The sequence below is a fragment of the Mercenaria mercenaria genome, chromosome 13 (genome assembly GCF_021730395.1).
Source record: "Mercenaria mercenaria strain notata chromosome 13, MADL_Memer_1, whole genome shotgun sequence".
Taxonomy (NCBI): Eukaryota; Metazoa; Mollusca; class Bivalvia; order Venerida; family Veneridae; genus Mercenaria; species Mercenaria mercenaria.
Window position 1 is genome coordinate 20770676 of NC_069373.1, and position 27711 is coordinate 20798386.

General features: G+C 35.7%; 1 protein-coding gene across 6 annotated transcripts in view; it reads left to right on the forward strand.

Moving 5' to 3' along the window:
- The window catches only part of LOC123529462 (uncharacterized), a 70200-nt gene that overhangs the window by 1564 nt on the left and 40925 nt on the right, over positions 1-27711 (forward strand). For 2 of the 6 annotated variants that reach the window (XM_045309797.2, XM_045309798.2), the window contains exons 2-3: positions 16242-16418; positions 21445-22330. In XM_045309797.2, coding sequence (XP_045165732.2) covers positions 16275-16418; positions 21445-22330 — 1030 coding nt within the window. In that variant the 5' untranslated portion in view covers positions 16242-16274. Of the gene's footprint in view, positions 1-12594; positions 13408-16241; positions 16419-21444; positions 22331-27711 lie in introns of those variants that run through there. The other 4 variants (XM_045309800.2, XM_045309795.2, XM_045309799.2 and 1 more) reach the window with 4 other exon arrangements.

Below are 27711 nucleotides of genomic sequence, written 5' to 3' on the forward strand. Positions count from 1 at the left end.
AAGGTCAGCTGCTAGGTACGTCATGTACGACTACAGTTACACCAGTAGTGTTACACAAATGCTGAAAACTTTAGAATGGAATACACTCCAATATAGAAGGTTACACAACTCATTAGTAATGTTTTATAAAATAATGACCCAGACAGTTGCAGTCGATCAATCTCATCTTATTCCAACTAGAAACCTAAATTACTTAATCCCCATGTCTCACACTCAGTACTTTTCTAACTCCTACTTCCCAAGGACCATCCATCTCTGGAACTCCCTACCAACTTATGTTAAATCTAGCCCCAGTCTCGGTATCTATAGAGAGAGGCTGGCGGTGGTCAGTATGTAATTCTATTGCCTCTGCCCCATTTTAACTGTAGCATACTGTCTTTTTTAGCTTTTATTATTTTAACATTGTAACATATCATTTCTTTAACAACTGTTTCTCTGACAGCGCCGCCCAGTGATAGTCGGAAATCGACGGTTGGGTGAAAGATGTAGATGTAGATGTAGATGCAATGAGGACTTGATGTAAAAAGTTAATGTTCCAATTCCAAAGTTAATAGAAATTAGAATTTACGTAATCCAGGAAATGACTATTGTAATTCTTTTAAATGTCATTATTGTCAAGTTTTGGTCCTTTTGGAAGGAAGAATGTATCCAACTTTCAGTCAAAAATACTGCTAAAATAGACGCCTGGTATGAGAAAATTACAATAATTTACATGACTGTACAAAGCTTGTTTTAAACCCAAAAGTGGTTAATCTTTTAGCACTATAGAATAGGGCTGGTAGTAAGAACCTTTTTGATGTTTGTTGATAATTCATCGCAAATTGTTTTTTTTTTTTTTTTTTTTTTTTTTTTTTTTTTTTGATAATTTTAATAAATCAGTGATTTTAAAGCTAATGCGAAAGGGGAGAAGAGCATTATTTGCTTTTCATAGTTTAATGCCTGTACATTTTGATCCTAAAGCTTTCCTTTTTTAAGTTATGTCTACTGACTACTACACAGGCACTACAGTGGAACCTGACATCAAAACTAAACACATGTTAAATTTCACATGAATGACTTTAGTTATACAATATTTTCAAAATTCATAATAATACAAATAAATGAAATAAAAAAAATTCTGGTCAAGGTGAGGTTCGAACTCACGACCTCTGAATTACAATGCGAACTCGCTAACCACTACACCATTGTGGAGTTATGACGTCATGAGACAAACATAAGTATATATAATAAAGTTCAGTAATGGCAGCGTGACGAAAGTCGTTTCAAAATGAAAATATTGTGTTTTATTTCTTTTTGTCTTCGTAGAAATTGAATTAAGCATTTATTTCTTATTATCAACGCTCATTTGCATTTTTATTCAATATTCAAAGCAGTAAGCGAGACGCTTTTGTCAACTGTAAACAGTAAGCGTCTACTGACGTCTTTACTGATTAATTACTGTGTGCATAGTGCACATGAAAAATTCCGAACAACACCGATTCCAAAAAGTACCACGAATTTTCAACTGGATAGTATACACAGTTAGATTTCTCTATTCATTTTCTTTTTCATACGTCTAACTGTAATGCGACGCTGTCGGCACCGCTTTGCGGCGCCGGTAGCTCTGCTATTAAATTATGGCATAACATCTTTTGGTTACCAAACCAGTGTCAAGCCACATAAGCTGCACACTGACCCGTGAGAAACTGATGACGCCATACCAACTTCATATAGTGTTATTTCTAGAGCTCAAAAAGGGCAGGGTGCTGTCTAAAAGGGGCAGGGTGCTGCCCAAAGGGGCAGAGTGCCGTTTTAAACTGGAAAGTTACCGCAGCAGTAGTTACATTTCTAGATGTTTATAGTTATGTATTCATTACATTTATGATTATTGTGCACATACTTTTAAATTACAGAATAAAGTGGTAAAAGGTATGTTCCCAAAACCAGTAACAGAGTTTACAAAGGGTTTTACATTACTATATATATTTTTTTCAAACCATTCATTGAAGCCTTTTTCTTAAAAAATGTCACCAGGGATGTCAACTTATTCATATGAGTATGATATAATATATAGTGGAGGGCTTTTATATGTTATATGTAGCTTGAAGCCAAGATCATGTTACAACATAAAAATGTCAGTTTCAGGTCACATTGTAAACTTATATGTATCAAAATTCATGTCATATTAATTTTCATCAATATTTTATTAACAGAAAAAATGCTAGGAATTTAAAAAAAAAAAAAATGTATTCAAAATGTAGTACTATCCGGATACTGGTACACATTCGGAATGTCATGTGAAAATGGTTTTTGCTAAGTTTACTTGACTCACTAAAGTAAACCAGAGATAATTCCTCAAATTGTGATGTTGCTTATCATAAAATATAACACTGATAGTCAGCTTTTTGAGGGAATTATTGAAAATTTGCATACGACATCGGGTGTAATTAGAATCGTGAACGGATATTCTAAACTTATTTTTGCTTCCGAAATTCATTAAAATTTGTGGATTTTCTGGTTGAAATTAAGGTAGGATCAGACTGGAAAGATATATACTTATTATGTTAAACAATGGTCTAATTTAATGCTTGCTAGAAGAAATTTTACAGGACACTTTTCACGTGCTCGGCAATCAGCTGACCGCTTACGATTCACAATTTAAAAGGCACATAAATAATGATTCTATACAGCCTGTTTGTTTTTCAAAATCAATCACGTGACAACTGCAATGGTGTGTAGCGGTACCCATTTGAAGCTTGTGTGTACATGTATAACTCATCTATTGGTTGTGTTGTAAGGTTTACTTTATGTCAGTCTGTTTCAAAATATTTTCAAGTAAAAGGTGAGTCTGTGGTGTTCGATTTGAAGAAATTATAGCATGACAGATTTCTAACATGATTTCTGGTAATAGGTAACAGCCTAATAGGTACAGGGTTAGTTTCAGCTCATAGATCCGTAACAGCATCTCTGAAGCTGAATTTTGTTCAGCTTCCCTGTTTCTTTTGCATGCCAGATATAAACCACCCATACACAGGACTCTTATCCCAATGATAGTAATTTTTAGTTGGAAGATCAGGGGCTCAAACTCATGACCTGAAGTTTCGTAGTCACACAGTGGACCACTGCTTCCGCTCTGCCTTTGATGAATAGATATGGAAACTTTCTGCAGGTTGGCTTTGTATGAGGTTCCTTCTTCTTATGACATACACTACAATGCCAAAAACATTTTCTTTCACTTGTTCCTTTCCTTGGATATTTATATTTTAGTTGTTACTAATAAGGAGTCTAGGCCTGAAACATTGCTGCAGTGTGTTTTCTGTCATAGGTGAAAATCCGGATAATATGGATAGTTGTAGGGTATAAAATACAGACAGTAGGGAGAATGAATTCAGACATACTATTCCTAATATGAAAAATGCAGTCAGTCTTATATGTCAATATTCAGAAATGGTGCTTATTAATGACTGTTTCTTAGTCTAATAGATGATGAATGATATTCAGAGCAATTAACAGATCGGCTGTGTATTTGTGTTAAATATACAAAATGCATATCAAAACGCATATATAAATCCAAAATACAATTTTTTCTGTATTTGATGCATGTGTATTAGCGTTTGGACTCAAAATCAAACAAACTGGAGTCTACAGCACTGAGGTCATAAAATTATGTCACACTTAGTGTAATTTAGATGGATGGAGGACATGTGTCATTCTCCAATCACAGTTTGAAATACACTGTTGATAAGAGGTTTATGGTGCTTGATTGACAAACCGAATTGATAACTGAGTGACCAGCAATTTTACGAATATAAGCCAAATGGTAGTAAACAGGAACGTCTCCGGCTTATGTACATGTCATCAACTTCTTTAAGCTCAAAACAGTTCATATATTAATTAACTAAGTCGCAGGTTTAACATCTGAAAACTGCTTATTTTTTAATAAATTTTATTAAATATGACATTTTGTTAGAAATTACAACACTAAAATTAAAAAAATGGCACAAAGTGTTTTTGACAGAAGGAAAAATAAAATATTTTGGACAGAGGACTTTTTATGCGAGAATACTTGTGTATGACACTTTTCATCAAAATACATGTAGTGCAATGTAAGTTACAATTTATGAACATTGCAAATTCATTATGATTAATTGTTTAGAAATTCAAACTGAAATACACAGATATGCAATTGATATGAAATTCATGGAATAACATGTTCTTAAATACTCAATTCAGTTTAGCGAGTCTGCAATTCAAACCAGAATGATAGGGTAATACCCAATATTGACTCTGGAAGGTTATCTGTTGCTCTGGATATCACTAGCTATCATTATTTTAGTTTCAACTCCACTTTTCTATCAAAATTTATTTTCTGAAGCAAAAGAATACATCTTTAGTAAAATTAATTTCGTTTGGTAAAAAGATTGTGATTTATTTCAGTAGATAACTTGTTTTTGATCATCTTAGCTGAGGCCTAATTATGTCAGTAGTTTATTTCCTAGAGTGATAAGTATGCACTAAACCTCCAGGTCAATATTAATTCTTTGAAAAAAAAAAAATTGTTTTCTGTTTCATATCTGATACATGTGCAACATAATTATTTCGCACTTTGTATTGTAAATTTAATATGAATTAAGATAACGCAGTGCTCTGTTATTTTGAATTTTAGATATTTCATGAATATTCAGTCTTAAAGCCAGCACTATTTTTTGTCTGGCATGTTTTCAACCAAACTTTTCTTATGTTAATAGCCTTGCATACACACCGAATTGTATTTGCCTATTTCACAGTAATATGCCAGTCCTAATGCCCCAGTGGCGCATTTGTGCTACCTGGTATGTTCATTTTAGATTTCTGAAATGTGTATCAGTGATTATCGATCAATTAAACTATTCTATAAGTTGTAAGTTCATTTAAGATCAGCTGGTACCAGAAAATTCCATTTATTTATAATATTGTCAATACTCCCTGTACAGAACTCAAAATGATTATATAATGTAGGTGAATCATTATGTTTTTCTTCAGACACAAATTATTTTTTTTTAGTTTGAAAAGTAGCCTAAAAATGAAACTCAGCTTGTGTAAAAATTAACACAGTTTAAATGTTATTTCAAAAAGAAGTTGATTACAATCTTATGGACAACCATTTGTTTCAAAATTTCCGGATTTTTTTAAAGGTCTATTATTTGTCGATTTATATCTAAATAGCATGTTTAAAATTAAATGTTTAGTTAATAACTATTTTCAAGTGATTATTCTTGTTGATAGTCAGTTTCGATGAACTTCTATTTAAATTTGCTATCAAAATTTCAATCTCAAACTCAGCCGAAACCGAAAAATGTTTTGTGAAAGTATAGCCAGATCCATAATAAATTATGTAGCTATATCGGAGAAAATAGATCAGAATAATGAGCTTGTCAATGTCAGTCACTCGTGCTTTGTGAAGCACCTTAATATACATAATTCATAAAATCCATAATATTTTATATATATATAAAATATATATATACATTTGATACAGAAATCTTGGATTAATTTTTTCAGATGTTCAAAGCATTTTTAAATCCTTGAATATATTCTTTGAAAGGTTTCTGAATTAAGAAAAAATAAAAGGTGTTTTTTGATAACATTATCATACATGTAAATATAATAGTAAGAAAAGTATCAAATATAAAAGTGTTTACTTCATCAAAGAAATTAATACTGTCTATAAAAGGAAAATAATTCATTTACAAAAAACGCAGATCTGATCATATATCTATTAGTTTCTTTATACAAGATGAATACTAACATTTTCATTGAAGCTTTATATATGAGCCATGCCATGAGAAAACCAACATAGTGGCTTTGCGACCAGCATGGATCCAGATCAGCCTGCGCATCCGAGCAGTCTGGTCAGGATCCATGCTGTTCGCTGATGGTTTGTTTAATTGCAATAGGCTTTGAAAGCGAACAGAAAGCTGGTCGCAAAGCCACTATGTTGGTTTTCTCATGGCGCGGCTCATATCATTACAGCATCAGATACAACTGTTAAAATTGTGTGAAATATATAACAAGGATGCAAGATTAAAAAAAAAGAAAATTTATTTGGTAAGTAGAGTAATTGTCGAGCCCAAATTTACGAGACTGAAGAAATTAGTAAAACAAGCTACAGGTAATTGGTAGTCAAAATGAATTTCATAAACTTTCTGCAGTTTTTGCTGTTGACCAGTTTATAGTCCAACACAGGTTTGCTGGACTAAAGAAAAACTTGAGAAATATAACTTTGAGAATTATTTCTGATGTTGTAAAATAAAACACTAAATGAGCTCTTTGGACCTCAGGAAAATAGTTTTTGACTATAGCCAAGCAAGCCATTCAGTAAGTGTATGACTATTTAATCCATCAGCAGTTATCAGCAAAAATGAGTTTACCTAAGAAGTAGATGAAAGTGAATTTCAAGTGATTTGTCAAATGAAATTGACTATTCTCCATGTCCACTTCATGATGATAGTTCATGGATACTACATTTAATTCAAGATAGAAAGATGCAATAAATTTTGTCCACTTAAAGCAATTTTGTTTAACGTCAATGACTGAAGACCTATGTTGTGAAATAGTCTCTTAAATAGCCTACATGTATTTCCTGTTTGAGCCAAATCTCTGGGAAACATCTTTGTATTGTATATAAATGCTGTGCTATCAAGATAATATGTTTTCTTACATACTGTAGAACCATTTAATTTCGTTCAGCATACAGCGTTATTTTCGACCCCGTACCGTTTCGTACCATCGGTAGTAGTGGCAGCTGAGTTTAGTCTGAAAAAAAAAGATGTGTCGGCTTGTGTTTACATTCTGTAATTATGCAAGTTAAAGTGTGAATTGTTTGCACATCAATTATGACACCTCTCCATATTAAGAAATTAAGCGCGTTCCTTTGATTCTGAGTGCAAAAAATAACATAAGATCTTTTTTTTGGAGGGGGGAGGTGGGGGGGGGGGGGGTATTTTTTGCAAAAATAAAAATACAAATTTTATCTTTCAAGTTTTTATTACGCACCATATTCATATAAACAAAGAAAGAAATGGAAGGACGGCCATGTCCGGATTTTATCCAACCCAGTGTAAAACGAAAGAAGATACAAATGTAATTCAAACTGCAAGTATGTCATGGAATTGTAGTAATTCATAATTTTAATGGCCTATGTGGGATATTTACAATATACCTTATTATGCCCCCCTTCGAAGAAGGAGGGGTATATTGTTTTGCAGATGTCGGTCGGTCTGTAGACCAATCCGTTTCTGGATGATAACTCAAGAACGCTTGGGCCTAGGACTATGAAAGTTAATAGGAAGGTTGATCATCACCTGCAGATGACCCCAATTGATTTTGAGATCTGTATGTCAAAGGTCAAGGTCACAGTGACCCTGAACAGTTAAACAGTTTCCGGATGATAACTCAAGAACGCTTGGCCTAGGATCATGAAAGTTGATAGGATGGTTGGTCATGACCAGCAGATGACCCCTATTGATTTTGAGGTCAGTATGTCAAAGTTCAAGGTCACAGTGACCCGGAACAGTTAAACAGTTTCCGGATAATAACTCAAGATTGCTTGGGCCTAGGATCGTGAAAGTTGATAGGGAGGTTGGTCATGACCAGCAGATGACCCCTATTGATTTTGAGGTCAGTAGGTCAAAGTTCAAGGTCACAGTGACCAGGAACAGTAAAACGGTTTCCGGGCGATAACTCAAGAACTCATGGGCCTAGGAGCAGGAAAATTGATAGGGAGATTGATCATGACCAGCAGATGACCCCTAGTGATTTTGAGGTCATTTGGTCAAAGTTCAAGGTCACAGTGACCAGGAACAGTAAAACGGTTTCCGGGCGATAACTCAAGAACTCATGGGCCTAGGAGCAGGAAAATTGATAGGGAGATTGATCATGACCAGCAGATGACCCCTAGTGATTTTGAGGACATTTGGTCAAAGTTCAAGGTCAGATTGGCCAGGAACAGTTAAAATGGTTTCTGGACGATAACTTGAGAATGCTTGGGCCAAGGGTCATGAAAGATGATAGTGAGGTTCATCATGACCAGCAGATGAACCCTATTGATTTTCAGGTCCGTAAGTCAGAGGTCAAGGTTACAGTGACCCGGAACATTTAAACCGTTTCCAGACAATAACTTGAGAATGCTTGGGCCTAGGATCATGAAACTTGATAGGGAGGTTGGTCATGACCTGTAGATGACCCCTATAGATTTTGAGCTTTGTAGGCCAAATGTCAAGGTCACATTGACCCGGAACAGTTAAACCCTTTCCAGACGATACCTTGATAATGCTTGGGCCTAGGATCACTAAACTTGATAGGGAGGTTGATCATGACCAGGAGATGACCCCTGATTTTGAGGTCAATAGGTCAAAGGTCAATGTCACATTGAACCAGAACAGTAGAACTTTTGTTTACAGTGAGCAAATAATTTCTGTTCCTTGTGCAATTACTGAATGCATCAAGGGGGACATTTCGTGTTCGACGAGCTCTTGTTGAAAATAACCGCTATTCCTTGAAACGCCGCTGAAATTGATCTTTTTGTTCAATTTTGTTCGTTCGTAACAAATGCACCTAATTTTGCGAGTGCCACGGCTGGCAATGTTCTGTAGTATAAGTCACAGGAAGCAAACTGTAAAAAAAAGTGTGACCAATACACCCCAAAATACGGTACTTTTATAATTATAAAATTATTTATGGACACTGGTTATGTTAATTCAATTAAATGGTATTAATTTAATTTAATTTAAATACATAAGTAAAATTTAAAATAGTAAATCACTAGAGATAAAAATGATAAAATGTATTACATCAGAATTGCATAACTTTTTGATGACTTCCACATTCTTTATCTCATGATCAATACTATTTCTATGATATATGAAGATATCCATAAATTGTGGCGTGTTAATATGTGCATTATCTTTTCTAACATGAAAAAATGCATGTTCGTTATATGTTGTACCCCCCATCAAAATTTCTTTAGGCTGTGTTGGTATAGGTGCTATATAGGAATCACTTTGTCCTGTCCCGTACCCATCTATGTAACCTATATATAATTAGGAAATAATGTATTAAAGAAAAACTGTGTTTTAACAATGTTAATGCACGAAAATATGTTATACATTTCACAAGGACATAGCCTGAGTGAATTATTCTGGGGATTTATACCTGATTTGAGTGTATTAATTTAAGTAAAACATGATTTTGCTTTACATTGTTTTGATTCGAATATGCTTTTAATATAAAACAGTAGATAAGATACAGAAGCGCTCTTTCTTGGTCGCAATAAAAATATTGTGCCGTCATTTTAGCGTAAGCGTGTTTTAACAGCAACAAGCATATTAGAATGTGTATAATATATCACTTTGAAGGCACTGTTCTGTATTTTATATACAATCATGTATATAGAAGCGTCAGTTTTATTTTGCAGTTTGGTAGGCAACATGCTGTTTGCATTATTTAGAATTCACACTTAATAGTCAATAATAATAAATGTTGCTAATAACAATTATTCGCAACTATAGGATATCATATTTAACAATATAGGCTGTCAGAAATCAGCAAAAGAAAAAAAAATATTTGTTAAAATTGAGGATTTTTTTTTTGTTTTTGTAAAAATCAAGACTTAGAGTTGCCCTTGTCCATCTGTCTATCTTATTTGTTTCATGTATATCTCAAAAAGTATTCAACCCAATGTCAAACATCACAGGATTGTCATTTAGCATGCATGTGAAGTTGTGCACCTAGCATTTTAATTTTGATTTGAATTTTCACACAGCCACAAAATAGTTATGGCCCTTGATTGTCACAGTTGTCTTTTACCTAGGATTATGAAACATAGGATTATTATTCAGTATGTAAAGTTGTCCACCTGGGGTTCTAATAGAGATTTCACTCAGCCATACCAGAGTTATTGCCCTTGACTTGGTCAAATTCATAGAAAGGCATAAAAATGCATGTTGCATGTGTCTCAAAAAGTTGTTTGTGTTAGATCATAAAACATTAGAGGATTGTTTTAAAGTATTGTGCAGTTGTGCACCTGGTGTTCTCTTTGGGAGACCATTCATTCAGACCAGAGTTATGGTCCTTGACTTAGTGAAAAATACACTTTTAAGTGCTTAAAGGTTTGTGTTGCATATATCTTAAAAAGTATTTGACCTAAACTTGAGAAAGTATTTAGTAATATTGTTCAACATGTGAATTTGTGGACCTGAATTTTTGTTTTAGATTTCACATAGCAAGACAAAAGTTATGGCACTTGTCATAGCCAAAAATATGCATTAAGGGCATAAAGGTTTGTGTCACATAAAAGACCCAGAGTTGTAACACATTAGAGGATTGTTATAAAGCATTTGAAGTTGTAAACCTAGTGTTTTGTTTGGGATTTCACTCCAGCGAGACCATAGTTTTGGTCCTTGACTTAATCAAAAAATACAGTTTACCGGTAATTTGCTTTTGTCCTAAAAATATTTCACATAGAGTCATGAAACAATGTAATAGTGATAAGAAGTGTGGGGCACCTGTGTCCTGTCGGCACACATCTAGTTCGTATACTGTATGAGAAATTTTCTCTAAAATAAAAAGAATCTTTCATGTGAATTTTGCAATTTTTAGCTCACCTGAGCATGAAGTGCACATGGTGAGCTTTTGTGATTGCCCTGTGTCCGTTGTCCGCCGACAAGTTTGACTGTTAACACTCTAGAGGTCAGAATTTTGGCCCAATCTTAACGAAACTTGGTCAGAATGTTACCCTCAATAAAATCTTGGACGAGTTTGATATTGGGTCATCGGGGTCAAAAACTAGGTCACCAGGTCAAATCAAAGGAAAAGCTTGTTAACACTCTAGAGGTCACATATTTGGCCCAATCTTAATGAAAGTTGGTCAGAATGTTACCATCAATAAAATCTTTGATGAGATTGATATTGGATCATCTGGGGTTAAAAACTAGGTCACCAGGTCAAATCAAAGGAAAAGCTTGTTAACACTAGAGGTCACAATTTGGGCCCAATCTTAATAAAACTTGGTCAGAATGTTACCCTCAATAAAGTCTTGGACGAGATTGATATTGGGTCATCCAGGGTCAAAAACTAGGTCACCAGGTCAAATCAAAGGAAAAACTTGTTAACTCTGTAGAGGCCTTGTTTATGACTGTATCTTCATTAAACTTGGTCAGAATGTTAATCTTGATTATCTATAGGTCAGGTTCAAATCTGGGTCAGGTGGGGTCAAAACAAGGTCACTAGGTCATTTCAAAGGAAAAGCTTGTTAACACCCTAGAGGCCACATTTATGACTTGATTATCTATAGGTCAAAGTCAAATCTGGGTCAGGTGGGGTCAAAACTAGGTCACTAGGTCATTTCAAAGGAAAAGCTCATTAACACTCTAGAGGCCACATTTATGACTGTATCTTCATAAAACTTAGTCAGAATGTTAATCTTGGTGATCTTTAGGTCAAGTTCGAATCTGGGTCATGTGGTTTCAAAAACTAGGTCACCGGGTCAAATCAAAGGAATAGCTATTTAACACTTTAGAGGCCACATTTATGACCATATCTTAATGAAACTTGGTCAGATTGTTAATCTTGATGATCTTTAGGTCAATAGGTGAGGTGAGCGATACAGGGCCTACATGGCCCTCTTGTTTACTTCTGTATTCATTCATTTGACAAGGCTATTGAATAGTTGAGCGTTGCTGTCCTCCAACAGCTCTTGTTTATGATCTGATAAATGTATTTTATACATGTATGACAGGACAGCAACAGTCAAAAGTTATCACGCCATTGTATTATTTGGACTACTTTGTGGGTTACTTATTCTCATGCACTTTGTTGTTGCATAAACTTCACATCATATATGACAGCAGTATTTTCTGAGTTTTGCAGATGAAGAATTATGTCAAATTTAACGGTTAGCCTTCTTGCGGCAAGTGATTCTGACTTTTCGACCAGTGCAGACCAAGTTCAGCCTGCATAGAACCAAGATCACCCTGCACATCTGTGCAGGCTGATCATGGTATGCCTGTTCATGAATTTCTTGGAATAATAAATTTAATGATGGACCAGTCATTTTAGAAATTTAGAAGGCTAAAGGTTAAATCATTTTATGTACACAAACAAAACAAAGAACTGCTTAATTTACTGCTTCAGTTACAAGGAAATAGTTTTTAAATTTCAACATTGTTTACTGATAACAATGTCTTTTAAGAATGATTGATAAAATATTATATCAAATTTGTTGACACATCAGTGAAGTGGTTGTTAAATGACCAAGCATTTTACCACTTATATTGTACATCTTTAATATCGATTGAGTGGTTTAATATTTAAATGGATCCTTACTATGCTCTGTTCAAACAGCTGGATATTTATTGCTGTAAAATGCAACATAGTGCAGATGATAATTTAGTTAATATTATGTTTTGCATACCGAATTAGAAAATGAGGTTTTATGACATTTAAAAAAAGCTGCTTAACCTTTAGCCTGCTGGCGGCGAGTTATTCTGCCTTTGCGACCAGTGCAGACCAAGATTAGCCTGCACATCCGTGCAGGCTAATCATGGTCTGCACTGTTCGCTATTCAGTGAATTTTCAGTGAACACCCCTTCAAATACTAAATGGTACTGCCCAAACTGAATGATGGACCAGTCCATTTTAGGAATTTAGCAGGCTAAAGGTTAATATAGGCATTAATAGCTGGGCAACAATTTCTCTTCAAGTTATTATTGCGCTGATAAAATGTTGCAATAATTTGTGCTTTGTGGTTTCATATTGTGACAGTTGTGTATTTAAACGAATACAAATGAGACAACAGTTTCCATAAGTGTGTAAATATTTAAGTGTAAACAGCATGATGATGAGAATTAATTGATATTACTCTTTATCACAATAGTCTGCGAAATAAATCTTTTTGTGTATCTGATGGGTGTATGTATCGCAAGTTGTTGCATTATGAGAGAAACGGTGCACATTGTATATATATATCGGTAGTTTATTATAGAGTAGACAAAAAACTGCGTATTGGACTTTGCTGCACATTGTGATTCTTCAGGGAATGTTCATGCTTAAACCACAAAGCAATAGTATGTTTTTATGGTGTCTAGTTTTCATTCATTTTCATAATCGGAACATGTTAGATCTGAAAAAAGATACGCTGTAAGAAGAAAACAGACAAGCCTATGTTAAGTACAAAACTGGAGCTTTGTGATATTGGAATTTGTGATCATATAAAAACAAAAGTGGAGTTGTTCTGTTTGTTATGTGAATACTGGCAGTATCAGCCAGTTCAGTGATTTATGTGAAGAAGTAAGAGATTAGGACAGGCAAAATATTTGTTTGATATTTTGCAATTTCATTTTTGTTTATTATTGATTGGTAATGGGAACATTTAAACTTGGAATATCAAAGGTAAAGTTCAGTGTATATTATGTCAATGTTTTATCATCTATATGTCTCTGAATGATACCTAAATTGAAAAAATTAAAATTAATGTATCCTTTATGATCTAACACTAAATGGGAACTGTAAACTCCTGTTTGGTGTAATGTCTTTCGAAGTAAATCAGATCAAAGCAAATCATACGAGCCGCACCATGAGAAAACCAACATAGTGCGTTTGCGACCAGCATGGATCCAGACCAGCCTGCACATCCGCGCAGTCTGGTCAGGATCCATGCTGTTCACTAATGGTTTCTCTAATTGCAATAGGCTTTGAAAGCGAACAGCATGGACCCTGATCAGACTGCGCGTACGCGCAGGCTGGTCTGGGTCCATGCTGATCGCAAATGCGCTATGTTGGTTTTCTCATGGCGCAGCTCATATCAAAGTAAGTAAGATACTGAAATAAGTAAATTTTACACAAATTTGTACTGCTTTGTATTAAGTCAAAAAAAATTTCTTCTATAAATACAGTTAAATTTTCAGGGAATAGAAAACTTGTTTGCTTTATGTACATTTCTTAATTCTTCAGGGCACTTTTCCCTAATTGTAGAAAGAAGCGTCATATTTTAGCTCATAAAGGTGAGCTGTTAGTATAGGCAGATGGTCCGGCATCCATCACTCTTCATCTCCGTTGTCTGTCTTCCACAATTTCCATTGATATCTTTTTATGCAGAAAATACCAGTCGGAATTACACCAAACTTGGTCTGTAGCATCTTGGTATGGTGCTGTGTTTCCAGTTTGTTCAAGTGAGTGCTTTTGCCATGCGCTATTAAGCCCCTTTAAGGGGACATTTTATAAAGCTAAAAGTAGAAATATCTTTAAACAACTTTTTTGTGTGGATCTTCATTAAATTTGGTTTATAGCACACTTGTAAGGGCCTCTCATTTTTGTTCAAATGGGGACACTTGACCTGTTTTATACTTTTTATACTAAAACACAGTTATTACCATTCATGATTTAATGTGTCATACATAATATTCAAGGTCAAATAGTCAGTTTCTGGCGAATGACTTAGGCCTTTTGTTTTTCACAGTTTGATAGAATAAACATTGTAATGACACTGAATCATTGCTGAAAATAGACATTCAGATAATGTTGCTATTAATAAATATTCACAACTGTTGTGTTTGAAATTAGAAGTCACGATTGTCTGCAGTAATTGGACAATTCGCAACTTATGCTTCTTGCAACTTTGATCTTGTTATATCTGTTGTTTCTATTCTGGATGGGTTCTATTTAAAGTGATATTCCTAGGATATAGGGATTTCATTTTAGCTTGTCTGACACTTGAAAAAAATCTACAAGGTATTGTTGCCACTTGATCATCGTTGTCGGCGTTTAGTAAGATATTTGTTTAGGTCTACTTTTTCTCAAAGTAGGCCAGGAGCCATAACTCTCATGTGCATTTTGTCAGAAGTATGGCCCTTTTTTATGCTCCCCGAAGGTGGGCATATTAAAATTACACTGTCTGTCAGTCGGTCCAAGCAAACAGTTGATACTTTAGATGGTAGCTGGTGTGGCCTAGAACAATAGAAATCCTTTGTATTCATTCCGTAACCACTAAGTCTTTGTTCCTTAAGGGGTTATTCTATTGTTTTCAAACAATGGAATGACCATCTAACACCAAAATGTTGGGGTGTCCGTGTGTACGTCCATGTAAATTCTCTTCCGGTCCATATCTCTACCATCCATGAAGGGATTTTTAAATAACTTGGCATAAATGTTTACCATAATGAGACATGTGCTGTGCAAGACCCAGACCCCAACCTCTAAGGTCAGTGTCACACTTAGAGGTTAAAGGGTAACATGGTCTGTTTATTGTCCGGTCCATAACTCTGCCATTCATCAAGGGATTTTGAAATAACATGGCATAAATGTTCCCCATAATGAGATGACTTGTCGTGCACAAGACCCAGACCCCTAGCTCTTAAAGTTCAAGGTCACACTTAGAAGTCAAAGGTTAACATGGTCTGTTTCTTGTCTGGTCTATAACTCTGCCATCGATGAAGGGATTTCAGTATTACTTGGTATAAATATTCCCTATAATGAGGTGACGTGCCATGCCCAAGACCCAGACCCAGGGCCCTAGCCCCAAGGTCAAGGTCACACTTAGAAGTCAAAGGTTAACATGGTCCGTTTCTTGTCTGCTCCATAACTCTGCCATTTATCAAGGGATTTGAAAATAATTTTACACAAATGTTAACCATATTAAGAAGATGTGTCGCCTTTATGACCTGAGTCTCTCAGGTCAAGGTCAAGGTCACAAAATGGTTCATACCTAAACTATTCTAGCATATTTTGCGCAGATAACTGTAGCATTCTTGGGCACGCTTCAGGGGATATTTGTCACCAGTAGTGACAGCTCTTGTTGTATTTGGAAAATTTGAATTCCTTGGTAAAAAGTTAAAGGTTAAAGATGACCATTTATACCTGCAGATGTTGCTATTGTTATCATCTAAGCAACCTTGATAAAATATATACATAAAATGTCTCTCTACCACTGACTTAATGTTAAGATATATAGCTCGTAGGAAAAGCTTTGCTGTTTTAATGTTTTTTAACAGTCATACTGCTGTGAAAGTTTCCGTTGGGCAGCATCAAAGGAGAGAAGGCTTGGTTAGAAGACCAGTCAAAAAATTCTAGCGTCTGATTGGCTGTTTTGGAGAACTCTTATAAAATTAACCAATCACAAGGCTTGATTCTTAGACTGGTCCCCACAGTAAGCTTTAGTAAATCTGGAACCAGAATTATGTTCAGTCCCTATGTATTGATTCCTGCTAAATTACTTGGTATGTTTTCAGGTGTATCCACATGACAGCAACGTAGTGGAGGGAATGGGCCCAACTCCCATTTCCCATGAACATTTACTGCAAATTTTGGAACGAGAACCAGATAGGATTAAATGGTCGGCACCGAGAGAAGTTATCATTTGTAAGGGAAGGTCTGGAAAATTGGGAATAAAACTTAATTCTTTTAAGGTATGTTGAAGATTGTTGGGTATTTTCTACCCTTCATTTGTATTCAGGTGTATTATTTACTAGATTTGCATTTTTGTGCAAACAGTTTGTCAAAGTCTTCTTGTTTTGGTAGAAACCACTGATGCTGAGTGGTACTAATTATTCATGTGATAAAGCTATCCAGCTGGTTTGAGGTCATTGGTTCTACCCATTTGTATAACTGTGCCAGAGGGACACCTGGGGTCCTGTTCCACCTGAAAGTCACCGTGCCACCTAAGTTGAGTCAGCAACTGCCTTGGTAGCCTAGTGGTAAAACGCCAGCTTCTGAGTGCATGTGGTTTTGGGCTCACTCCCTGGCTGCGTTGTACCAGACTTGAAAAATGTTACAAGTAGCTTCCTCGTGACTAGGTGAGGTATCATTTCATGTCTGCAGCATAATGTTTGAGTGAGGAAGCACTATAAAGTTTGGCATTGGGCACGATACTACAAGCAGACACCATCATTAATTTTGTATGACTGAAAAATTGTTGAAATGATGCAAAACCGTAACAGACACATGCAAACACAACTTTAGTTGGTGTGACTTGAAACAAAAACAGACTTATGGAGGTAGGTTACCTTCATATTTGTATGTGCGCATGTCCAACCGGAAGCTAACGTGACGATTTACGACGACGTTTACGACAAATTAAATGTGTTTGTATATTCATTCTCCTGAAAACAAATCATGAACCTGCCTCCGATCTGTTACTTTATGGTTTAATAATGCAGAAATAATGAATCAATCGCCGCAGAAACGCTTCAAAACAATGTTGCCTTAAAATGACGTCATTGACGTCATGACGTTACGTGTCAGTTACCGCGCAAAATTAATAGCTTTTATCTTGAAAGTACGTATTTCTGTGCATTTTCTTTATTTTAACTATCTTCAAATAACAATATTTGCTGAAATATTTGTTATGAATCTTTTGCTCTGAATAATCATCAATATTTTGCTTCTTTTATGTAATTATATTGAAACGTTATGCGGATTGTAAGAAAATGGATGATGGTAACCAATGTTATTTGGAATATAGTTGGATGAAAGGTTACTTGTAACGGCCATTTTCAAATAAAAAATCTAGCAGTTTGATTTGTATTACCTATTTTTCAGGTTCCATTGATAATTTGTTACTTATATACTAAAAATAAGATCTAAAACTGTTCAATTTTTAGTAGAAAAATGTGATTCCTTAAATTTAATTGATGTTACCATGGAAACGAAGCCCGTGACCTATGTATCTAAATGTAAAATTCAAAAGCGTTGACACTGGTCTATTTAAGAAACACAACTTCGGCTTTTTATTTTCATTTCAACAATATCCATAAGAATAATATCAGCATGCTGAACGATTTTTCCATGAAAAATGCCAGGCGAGGGGTACTGCCGTATGTATTCTAAGCTGTAAAATTTGTTTGAATAAATGCAAATAACAAGAAACTATAACTTACGTTAGAAATAATATGTTTTAAAGCTACAGTAACTAGAAAGATAATCTTATTCAATATTTTTTTATAAGAAATTACGACAAAAAGTAAGATATAAGCTATTTTAAACATCTATGTTGCCATGGTTACTGTAAACTTTAAGAAAACTAGGGTACCATGTAAAGTGCATGGTATTTTGCTTCTAATATTTCCCAAATATCCATGTTAGTCATTAACAGAATGCCACTTAGGCCGTCGAAAACCCCTATTTTTATACATAGTTGTTTAAAAATGAGAGAAAATGCGTTACCATGGAAACACGAGCCCCGCGACATATGCATTTAAAGCTTATATTAGAAAGCTAACGTGCATACTAGGAAAATTAATATTTATGCAGACTTCTACGAATATCAATGAAACTAAAATACGCTGAAAAGTGTTAAATATCCGTATTTTCCTTCTTCTTTTAATATGAAATATCTTTAGAGGGTCATGTTCTTCAAACCTAGATAAAAATTGAACTTGAAGGGACAGAGACAAACGAAATTGAGATTGTAGCAGTTAAAACATCATATTACACGAAATACAAAAACATGTTGCGGTTAAACTAACTTGAATTTACCATTGTAACAAGGTAACCTACCTCCTTATTTCACTTGACTTCTATGCTGTAGAAGAAGCTCCCTTCAGATTTATTGCCTAAAATAATAAAATTGTATGAAAAAGAAACTGATAATCTAAGGATAAAGGTGTTTCAGATATATTACTTGAAGGTCACCGAGTCAATGTTGATGAGGAAGTGCTGTCTATAATACTTACAAGAAGCTTTCAAATTTTCCTTCTAGTATAACTAGCTGTCAGTCAGTGTTTAAGTTTAATAACAATCCATCCGCCCCTTTCAGACACAATAAAGCATAGAAATGCCACGTAGAGTATAGAGTATAACTAGCTAACTTAAATTAGAGCATTTATAACTTCCTTGAACAAAATCTCCAAAGACAAGCACTTTTTTACTCAGGCAAATATTTTATTTTCCGTTAAAACTCGACGTAAAATAATCAGCCTTTACAAAGCATCAGCCTCTGCGAAACAAACACATTTTACTTAGAGGTAACCCGTAGCAATGGCCTAATCACTTACCACCACTTTCCAGCAGGCTAAAAGTAAAGAGAAATTGACCTAAGTTTGAAATAAACTTAAATAAGCATTACTACTATACAATGATTATTATTTGGTGGAGTCTCATTTTTAGCTCACCTGAGCACGAAGTGCTCAAGGTGAGCTTTTGTGATTGCCCTTTGTCCGTAGTCTTCCGTTCGTCTGTCTGTCGTCAACAATTTAACTGTTAACACTCTAGAGGTCACAATTTTGACCTTATCTTAATGAAACTTGGTCAGAATGTTACCCTCAATAAAATCTTCGAGTTCGATTTTGGGTCATCTGGGGTCAAAAATTAGGTCACTAGGTCAAATTGAAGGAAAAGCTTGTTAACACTCTAGAGGTCCTATTTTGGTCAAATTTTAATGAAACTTGGTCAGAATGTTACCCTCAATAAAATCTTGGACGAGTTTGATATTGGGTCATCTGGGTTCAAAAACTAGGTCACCAGGTCAAATCAAAGGAAAAGCTAAAAAAAAAATGTTAACACTCTAGAGGTCACAATTTTGGCCCAATCTTAATGAAATTTGGTCAGAATGTTACCCTCAATAAAATCTTGGATGAGTTTGATATTGGGTCATCTGGGATCAAAAACTAGGTCACCAGGTCAGATCAAAGCAAAAGTTTGTTAACACTCTAGAGGTCACAATTTTGGCCCAATCTTAATGAAACTTGGTCAGAATGTTACCCTCAATGAAGTATTGGACGAGTTTGATATTTGGTCATCTAGGGTCAAACACTAGGTCACCAGGTCAAATCAAAGAAAAGCTTGTTAACACTGTAGAGGTCACATTTAAGACTGTATCTTCATGAAACTTGGTCAGAATGTTAATCTTGATGATCTCAAGGTCCAGTTTGATTCTGGGTCATGTAGGGTCAAAAACTAGGTCACCAGGTCAAATCAAGGGAAAAGCTAGTAAACACTGTAGAGGCCACATTTATGACCATATCTTAAACTTGGTCAGAATGTTAATCTTGATGATTCATAGGTCAAGTTCAAATCTGGGTCAGGTGGGGTCAAAAACTAGGTCACCAGGTCAAATCAAAGGAAAAGCTTGTTAACACTCTACAGGTCACAGTGTTGGCCCAATCTTAATGAAACTTGGTCAGAATGTTACCCTCAATAAAATCTTGGACGAGTTTGATATTGGGTCATCTTGGGTCAAAAACTAGGTCACCAGGTCAAATCAAAGGAAAAGCTTGTTTACAGTGTAGTGGCCACATTTATGACTATATCTTAATGAAACTTGGTCAGAATGTTAATCTTCGGTCATCTTGGGTCAAAAACTAGGTCACCAGGTCAAATCAAAGGAAAAGCTTGTTAACACTGTAGTGGCCACATTTATGACCATATCTTAATGAAACTTGGTCAGAATGTTAATCTTGATGATCTTTAGGTCAAGTTTGAATCTGGGTCATATGGGGTCAAAAACTAGGTCAAACCAAAGGAAAAGCTAGTTAACACTTTAGAAGCTACATTTATGACCTTTTCTTAATGAAACTTGGTCAGAATGTTGATCTTGATGATCTTTAGGTCAGTAGGTCAGGTGAGCGATACAGGGCCTCCATGACCCTCTTGTTGTGGATTTTGTTGCGTCAGTTGACAAAATTAAGTAATATTCCTTTTAATTTAAAGGGGCCTCCGTGGCCGAGTGGTTAAGGTCGCTGACTTCAAATTACTTGCCTTTCATCGATGTGGGTTCGATCCTCACTCTGGGTGTTGAATTGTTCACGTACTGAAGCCATCCAGCTGGCTTACGGAAGGTTTATGGTTCTACCCAGATGCCCGTTTATGATGAAATAATGCAGAGAGGGGCACCTGGGATCCCCCTCCACTATCAAAGTTGGAAAGTTGCCATATGGCCTAAAATTGTGTCGCAGCAACATTAAACCCAACAAAATAAATTAAGATAAATTTTGATGAAAACTTTAAATCCAGGAATTCATGTACCCCATGAAATCCATTTTTGCCAAAACCTCGCAATTTTATGCGCTCGAAAATAAAACTATTTTACAATATTTTTGTTTGCTGTAAAGATATGCTTTGTCCTTTGTTTTTTTTTGTACAGTACAGACTAGGTGCATTCTTATGATAGATTAATTTTGTTTACAAGTTTACTCTATTAGTAATAGTATCATTTGTCAATTGAGAAGGAATTACCACTACAGCTGTTTTATCTTCATTTTAGAGAAACATGCTGATGAAGTTTGTGTAACATTCTTCAATTCTCAGATAAAATGCCAGTGTTGTGTTGACACTTGTAAAGTTGCCTTTTTTATCTCACTTAATTGCATGTTGTGTAATGGTGTAATACCTAGAATTTATGTTTGTTATATTGCCGCTCAAATTATTTCACATATTAAAAGGAAGTAGGAAATTGCGTTGAGAGATAACGAAACTTTGTTCCTGATATTTTTTCAGGGTGAAACAGACTGGTATACAGTTGTCACAAAAGTGAAGGACGATTGCTGTATTCGTAGAGGATTGTTGAATGTATTTGATCGCATCGTATCCATTGACAACGAAAGTATTGTACATATTACTGGAAAATGTGTTCTTAGGAAGTTGCAAAATCTGCCGGAATCCAACATCGTTCTGACAGTTACATATGTGGATAGCATACATTACGATAGACCTGCTTTAAAACATGTAGACATTTTTACAGACAAACAGGAGCACTGTTCGAATTCTTTTGAGCAGTTACGAAGTCCATCGCAAAATTCTGAAACTATCAGTACGGCTAGTGCTGGTAGACTTAGTCGCAACAACACTAAAGCTAGTATTACCCAAGATATAAGTTTAACGTTGCTATCATGTGAATTATCGGAGCAAGAGAGAGTATTGAAAAGAAACCCAAAATGTGGCATAGAGAACGAGACTACATTTACTGAAAGTGAAAATAATGATAACAGGCTTAGCAATGAATCAGAATCTAGTGTAACCTGGTTGAGTGATTTGGAAGTTAAGAATGGTTCTAGAATTATTAAACGAGGACACAGTCAAGTTTCTGGAAGCAGCAGTAACCAGTCTGTGAATTCTGACTTTCCGCTGTTAAAGAAAGAAGGAATGAGGAGATCTAAGGAGAACAAGTCTGTGCGGCCATTGTTCAAGCCGGGAAGTACAGATAGTCCTGATCGGGCAGAACTTGAACCCCTGAACTTGAGGGCTACTGATGCGCTGTCACCCGTACCTCATGGAAAATCTGAGAAATTTAATCTCTCACCGCAGTTGCATATATCCAAAGATTCAGCTGTCTCTATGCAGGATATAATGTTTGAGGAACAAGGCTTAGTGCCAACACATGCTGGTAGGTATGAAAGATAAATGTTGTATTGGTCGTTACAGTGCAGCTCCAATTTTTAGCTCAAATGCTCAGGTGAGTTTTTGTGATCACTCAACAGTCAGGGGTGTAACTGTTTTAAGTTATGTAACCTATTTCAGTTACTTTTTCAAGCATTTTATAACCTGTATTAGTTATAAAATATAGTTAACTCAGGTAAGTTATTTAAAAAAAGTCTTTTTGCTGTTCTCACAAAGTGACCTTTAAAGTGAAATTAGTAGCAAACTGAGGTTAATCAAATTCTCTTTTAGTCTGAGCATGACCTGATAAGCATAATGGGATAATAATGAGATATTAAGAGTTTTATAGCTTTAAAATTTTTGGCTAAAACTTTATCAGCCTTGGGTAAAAATTTTTACTGCATAGCTGGAAAGATAAAAGGTCAAGGATTCAGGAAATAATTGCATTAGTCTCTTTCAAAATGAGGAATTGGCACAGGAGGGCTTTGTAATATTTTATGATAACTGAAACAAGTTATGGAAGTTTAACCAATAACTCATATGGGTTATAAATTGCGATAACTTGAAACAGTTACACCCCTGACTGCTCAATGTCCGGCGTCTGTCTGTCTGTCGTCCGGCATCTGTCGTCTGTCAACATTTAGCTTGTGTATGCAATAGAGGCTGTATTTTTCAATTAATCTTAATGAATTTTGGTCAGAATGGTTACCTTGATGAAATCTAGGCCTAGTTTGAAAATGGGTCATCTGGGATCAAAAACTACGTCACTAGGTCAAATCAAAGAAAAACCTTGTGTTTGCCATAGAGGCTGTATTTTTAGCCCACCATCATCAGATGGTGGGCTATTAAAATCACTCTGCGTCCGTGGTCCGTCCGTCCGTCATTCCGTCCGTCCGTCCGTCCGTCCGTTAAAAATTTCTCGTTTTCGCATCTCCTCAGAAACTACTGGGGGGATTTTGACCAAACTTTGTCAGAATGATGTATTGGTACCCTAGTTGTGTCCCTCTGAAAATCAGACTGGTTCAACAATTTATGAGTGAGTTATGGCCCTTTGTTTATTTCTATATTTTACATAGATTTATATAGGGAAAAGCTTTGAAAACCTTCTTGTCCAAAACCACAGAGCCTAGGGCTTTGATATTTGGTTTGAAGCATCATCTAGTGGTCCTCTACAAAGATGATTCAAATTATTTCTCTAGGGTCAAATATGGCCCCGCCCTGGGGGTCACATGGTTTATATAGACTTATATAGGGAAAAACTTTGAATAACCTCTTGTCCAAAACCACAGGGCCTAGGGCTTTGATATTTTGTATGTGACATCATCTAGTGGTCTTCAACTAAAATTGTTCAAATTATACCCCTATGGCCCCGCCCTGGGGGTCATATGTGGTTTACATAGACATATAAGGAAAAACTTTGAAAATCTTCTTGTCCAAACCACAAAGCCTAGGGCTTTGATACTTGTAATGTAGCTCATCTAGTGGTTCTCTACCAAGTTAGTTCAAATTATCCCCCTAGGGTCAAAAATGGCCACGCCCTGGTGGTCACATGGTTCATATAGACTTATATAGGGAAAAGCTTTTAAAATGTTCTTGTCTCTTGTCAATAACTACAACATTCAAATTTGGACCACATATATATTTTTGAGCGGCAAGATGAACCTTGACATGAGTTGACCTTGATTTTGACCTAGTGACCTACTTTCACATTTCTGTAGCTACAGCCTTCAAATTTGGACCACATGTATATTTTTGAGTGGCAAGATGAACCTTGACATGTATGAGTTGACCTTGATTTTGACCTAGTGACCTACTTTCACATTTCTGTAGCTACAGCCTTCAAATTTGGACCACATGCATAGTTTTGTGCACTGGAAAAAAACTTTGACCTTGATTTTGACCTAGTGACCTACTTTCACATTTTTGAAGGTACAGGCGTCAAATTTGGACCATATGCATAGTTCCTTGTTTCAAAATGAAATTTGACATTGATTTTGACCAAGTGACCTACTTTCACATTTCTCAAGCTACAGCCTTCAAATTTGGACCACATGCATAGTTTTATGTACCGAAAAAAACTTTGACCTTCACATTGACCTAGTGACCTACTTTCACATTTTTGAAGGTACAGGCTTCAAAATTTGGACCACATGCATAGTTTTGTATTCCAAATAAAATTTGACCTTGATTTTGACCTAGTGACCTACTTTTACATTTCTCAAGCTACAGCCTTCAAATTTGGACCACATGCATAGTTTTGTGTACCGAAATGAACTTTGACCTTTACATTGACCTAGTGACCTATTTTCACATTTTTGAAGGTACAGGCTTCAAATTTGGACCACATGCATAGTTTTGTATTCCGAAATAGAATTTGATCTTGATTTTGACCTAGTGACCTACTTTTACATTTCTCAAGCTACAGCCTTCAGATTTGGACCACTTGCATAGTTTTGTGTACCGAAATGAACTTTGACCTTAAGATTGACCTAGTGACCTACTTTCACATTTCTGTAGCTACAGGCTTCAAATTTAGACCACATGCATAGGATTGTGTACCGAAACAAACTTTGACCTTGACATTGACCTAGTGACCTACTTTCACATTTCTCAAGCTACAGCTTTCGAATTTGGACAACATGCACAGTTGTGTAGGGAAATGAAATTTGACCTTGAGCTAGTCAGTAAGTCTTGAAATTTGGAACACTCAAAAATGGCACATTGGTGGGCGCCAAGATCACTCTGTGATCTCTTGTTCAATAAATCTTCATGAATTTTGGTTAGAATTATTACCTTGATGCAATGTTTTCCGAGTTCGAAAATGGGTCATCAGGGGTCAAAAACTAGGTCACTAGGTCACATCAAGGAAAAACCTTGTGTTTGCGATAGAGGCTGTATTTTTCAGTTAATCTTCATGAATTTTGGTCAGAATTATTACCTTGATGCAATGTTTTCCGAATTCGAAAATGGGTCATCAGGGGTCAAAAACTAGGTCACTAGGTCACATCAAAGAAAAACCTTGTGTATGCAATAGAGGCTATATTTTTAGCCCACCATCATCAGATGGTGGGCTATTCAAATCACTCTGCGTCCGTGGTCCGTCTTCCTTCCATCCGTCCGTCTGTCCTTTCTTTCTTGTTATCGCATCTCCTCAGAAACAACCGGGGGGATTTTAACCAAACTTTGTCAGAATGATGTATTGGTACCCTAGTTGTGTCTCCCTGAAAATCAGACTGGTTCACCAATTTTTTAGTGAGTTATGGCCCTTTGTTTATTTCTATAATTTACGTAGATTTATATAGGGAAAAACTTTGAAAATCTTCTTGTCCAAAACCACAGAGCCTAGGGCTTTGATATTTGGTATGAAGCATCATCTAGTGGTCCTCTACCAAGATGATTCAAATTATTTCCTTGGGGTCTAATATGGCCCCGCCCCGGGGGTCACATGGTTTATATAGACTTATACAGGGAAAAACTTTGAAAAACCTCTTGTTCAAAACCACAGGGCCTAGGGCTTTGATATTTTGTATATGACATCATCTAGTGATCTTCTACTAAGATTGTTCAAATTATCCCCCTAGGGTCAAATATGGCCCCGCCCCGGGGGTCACATGGTTTACATAGAGTTATATAGGGAAAAACTTTGAAAATCTTCTTGTCCAAACCACAAAACCTAGGGCTTTGGCATTTGTAATGTAGCATCATCTAGTGGTTCTCTACCAAGTTTGTTCAAATTATCCCACTAGGGTCAAATATGGCCCCGCCCTGGGGGGTCACATGGTTCATATAGACTTACATGCCCGTGCGAAAAAGGAACAGGAAATCCTGGGATTATCCCAGGAAGTCCCAGGACTATCCTGGGATAATGTCCTGAAAATATCTCAGGAATTCCTGGGATAGTCCTGGGACTTTTCACACTGTTAAATGGGAATGGGACAATCCCAGGATTTTCCTGTGAACAGAAAAAAAACAGGACACCAGAACAACAAGAAATCTACGCTGTCCTGCTATCCTGAAAATCCCAGGAATGTCCTGGGATTTCCTGATGTCAGGTAATAAAAGTATATATTGTCCTGTTCTCAGGAAATCCCAGGAATGTCTTGAGAATTCTTGAAGTCAGGATATCCCAAGACAATTGTCCTGCCCCTAGGAAATCCCAGGAATTCCTAATGTCAGGAAATTTCAGGAGAATTGTCCTGTCTTCAGGAAATCCCAAGAACTCCTGTTGTCAGGAAATCTCAGGACAATTGTCCTGTCTTCAGGAAATCCCAGGAATTCCTAATGTCAGGAAATTCCAGAATTGTCCTGTCTTCAGGAAATCCCAGGAATTCCTGTTGTCAGGAAATCTCAGGACAATTGTCCTGTCTTCAGGAAAGTTTCCAGAACATGTAATTGAATACCTTGTAAACATGATTTGAAATTCTCTTTGGCGGGAAATACAGTTAACAAATTGAATGAATGTTAAATTTCAATTGTATTTACAGCAAGAATAATAATTAAGGATTATCATTTCCAAATATTAAAAATATTTTCTAGTTAAAAAGTATACATCATGTACATTGAAACATACAACCTGTCATAGCAGAAATATCAATTTATCAGTTCAAATAAAATTATGTGCATACATGGCAAAAACACTAGGTGTAATATATAGTCTAGAAACATCAAATTATGAGCTTCATTTTGAGCAAAAAGCTCTTATCATTCTATGATCTGTTTCCTTTTAAGAGTGAAACTTCCTTTGATCAAGCATGTACAAATAATCTAAACAGTACTAACATATTTCACTCTTACCACTCTTTAACGCTCTGATTGATTTTAAAGAAAAATACTTTTCTAAATAACTTACTGGTATTGTTTTGTAAAATAATTGAATGAAGGTATATATTTAGTATTATTTCTAAAAGTTTAAAACAGAAATAATTTGCTAATTACCACAAAGATAGAATATATTCCTGTTATTCCTACAACACCACAGCACAAATGCTTAATAATGCAGTTTTTCCCAAAACATGGGTCTTCAACACCAGGATGTAATTAACTTACTAGACCGTTACAAGATCATGTTTCAAATTAATTACCATCTTTCACTCTGTATCTTTTAGAAAAAGTCCTGTCTCTTTCCTGTGAACAGGACAATTTCCATCAAAAGTCCTGTCTTTTTCCTGAGAACAGGACAATTTCTATCAAAAGTCCTGTCTTTCAGTGTTAAAGTCCTGTCTTCAAGACTTTTATGCAGCCTTGCTAAAGGAATCTCAGGATATCCCAGGATAATCCTGGGATTTCCTGAGAACAGGAAAATATTTCTGCACGGGTAGAGAAAAGATTTTAAAATCTTGTCAATAACCTACAACATTCAAATTTGGACCACATGTATGGTTTTGAGTG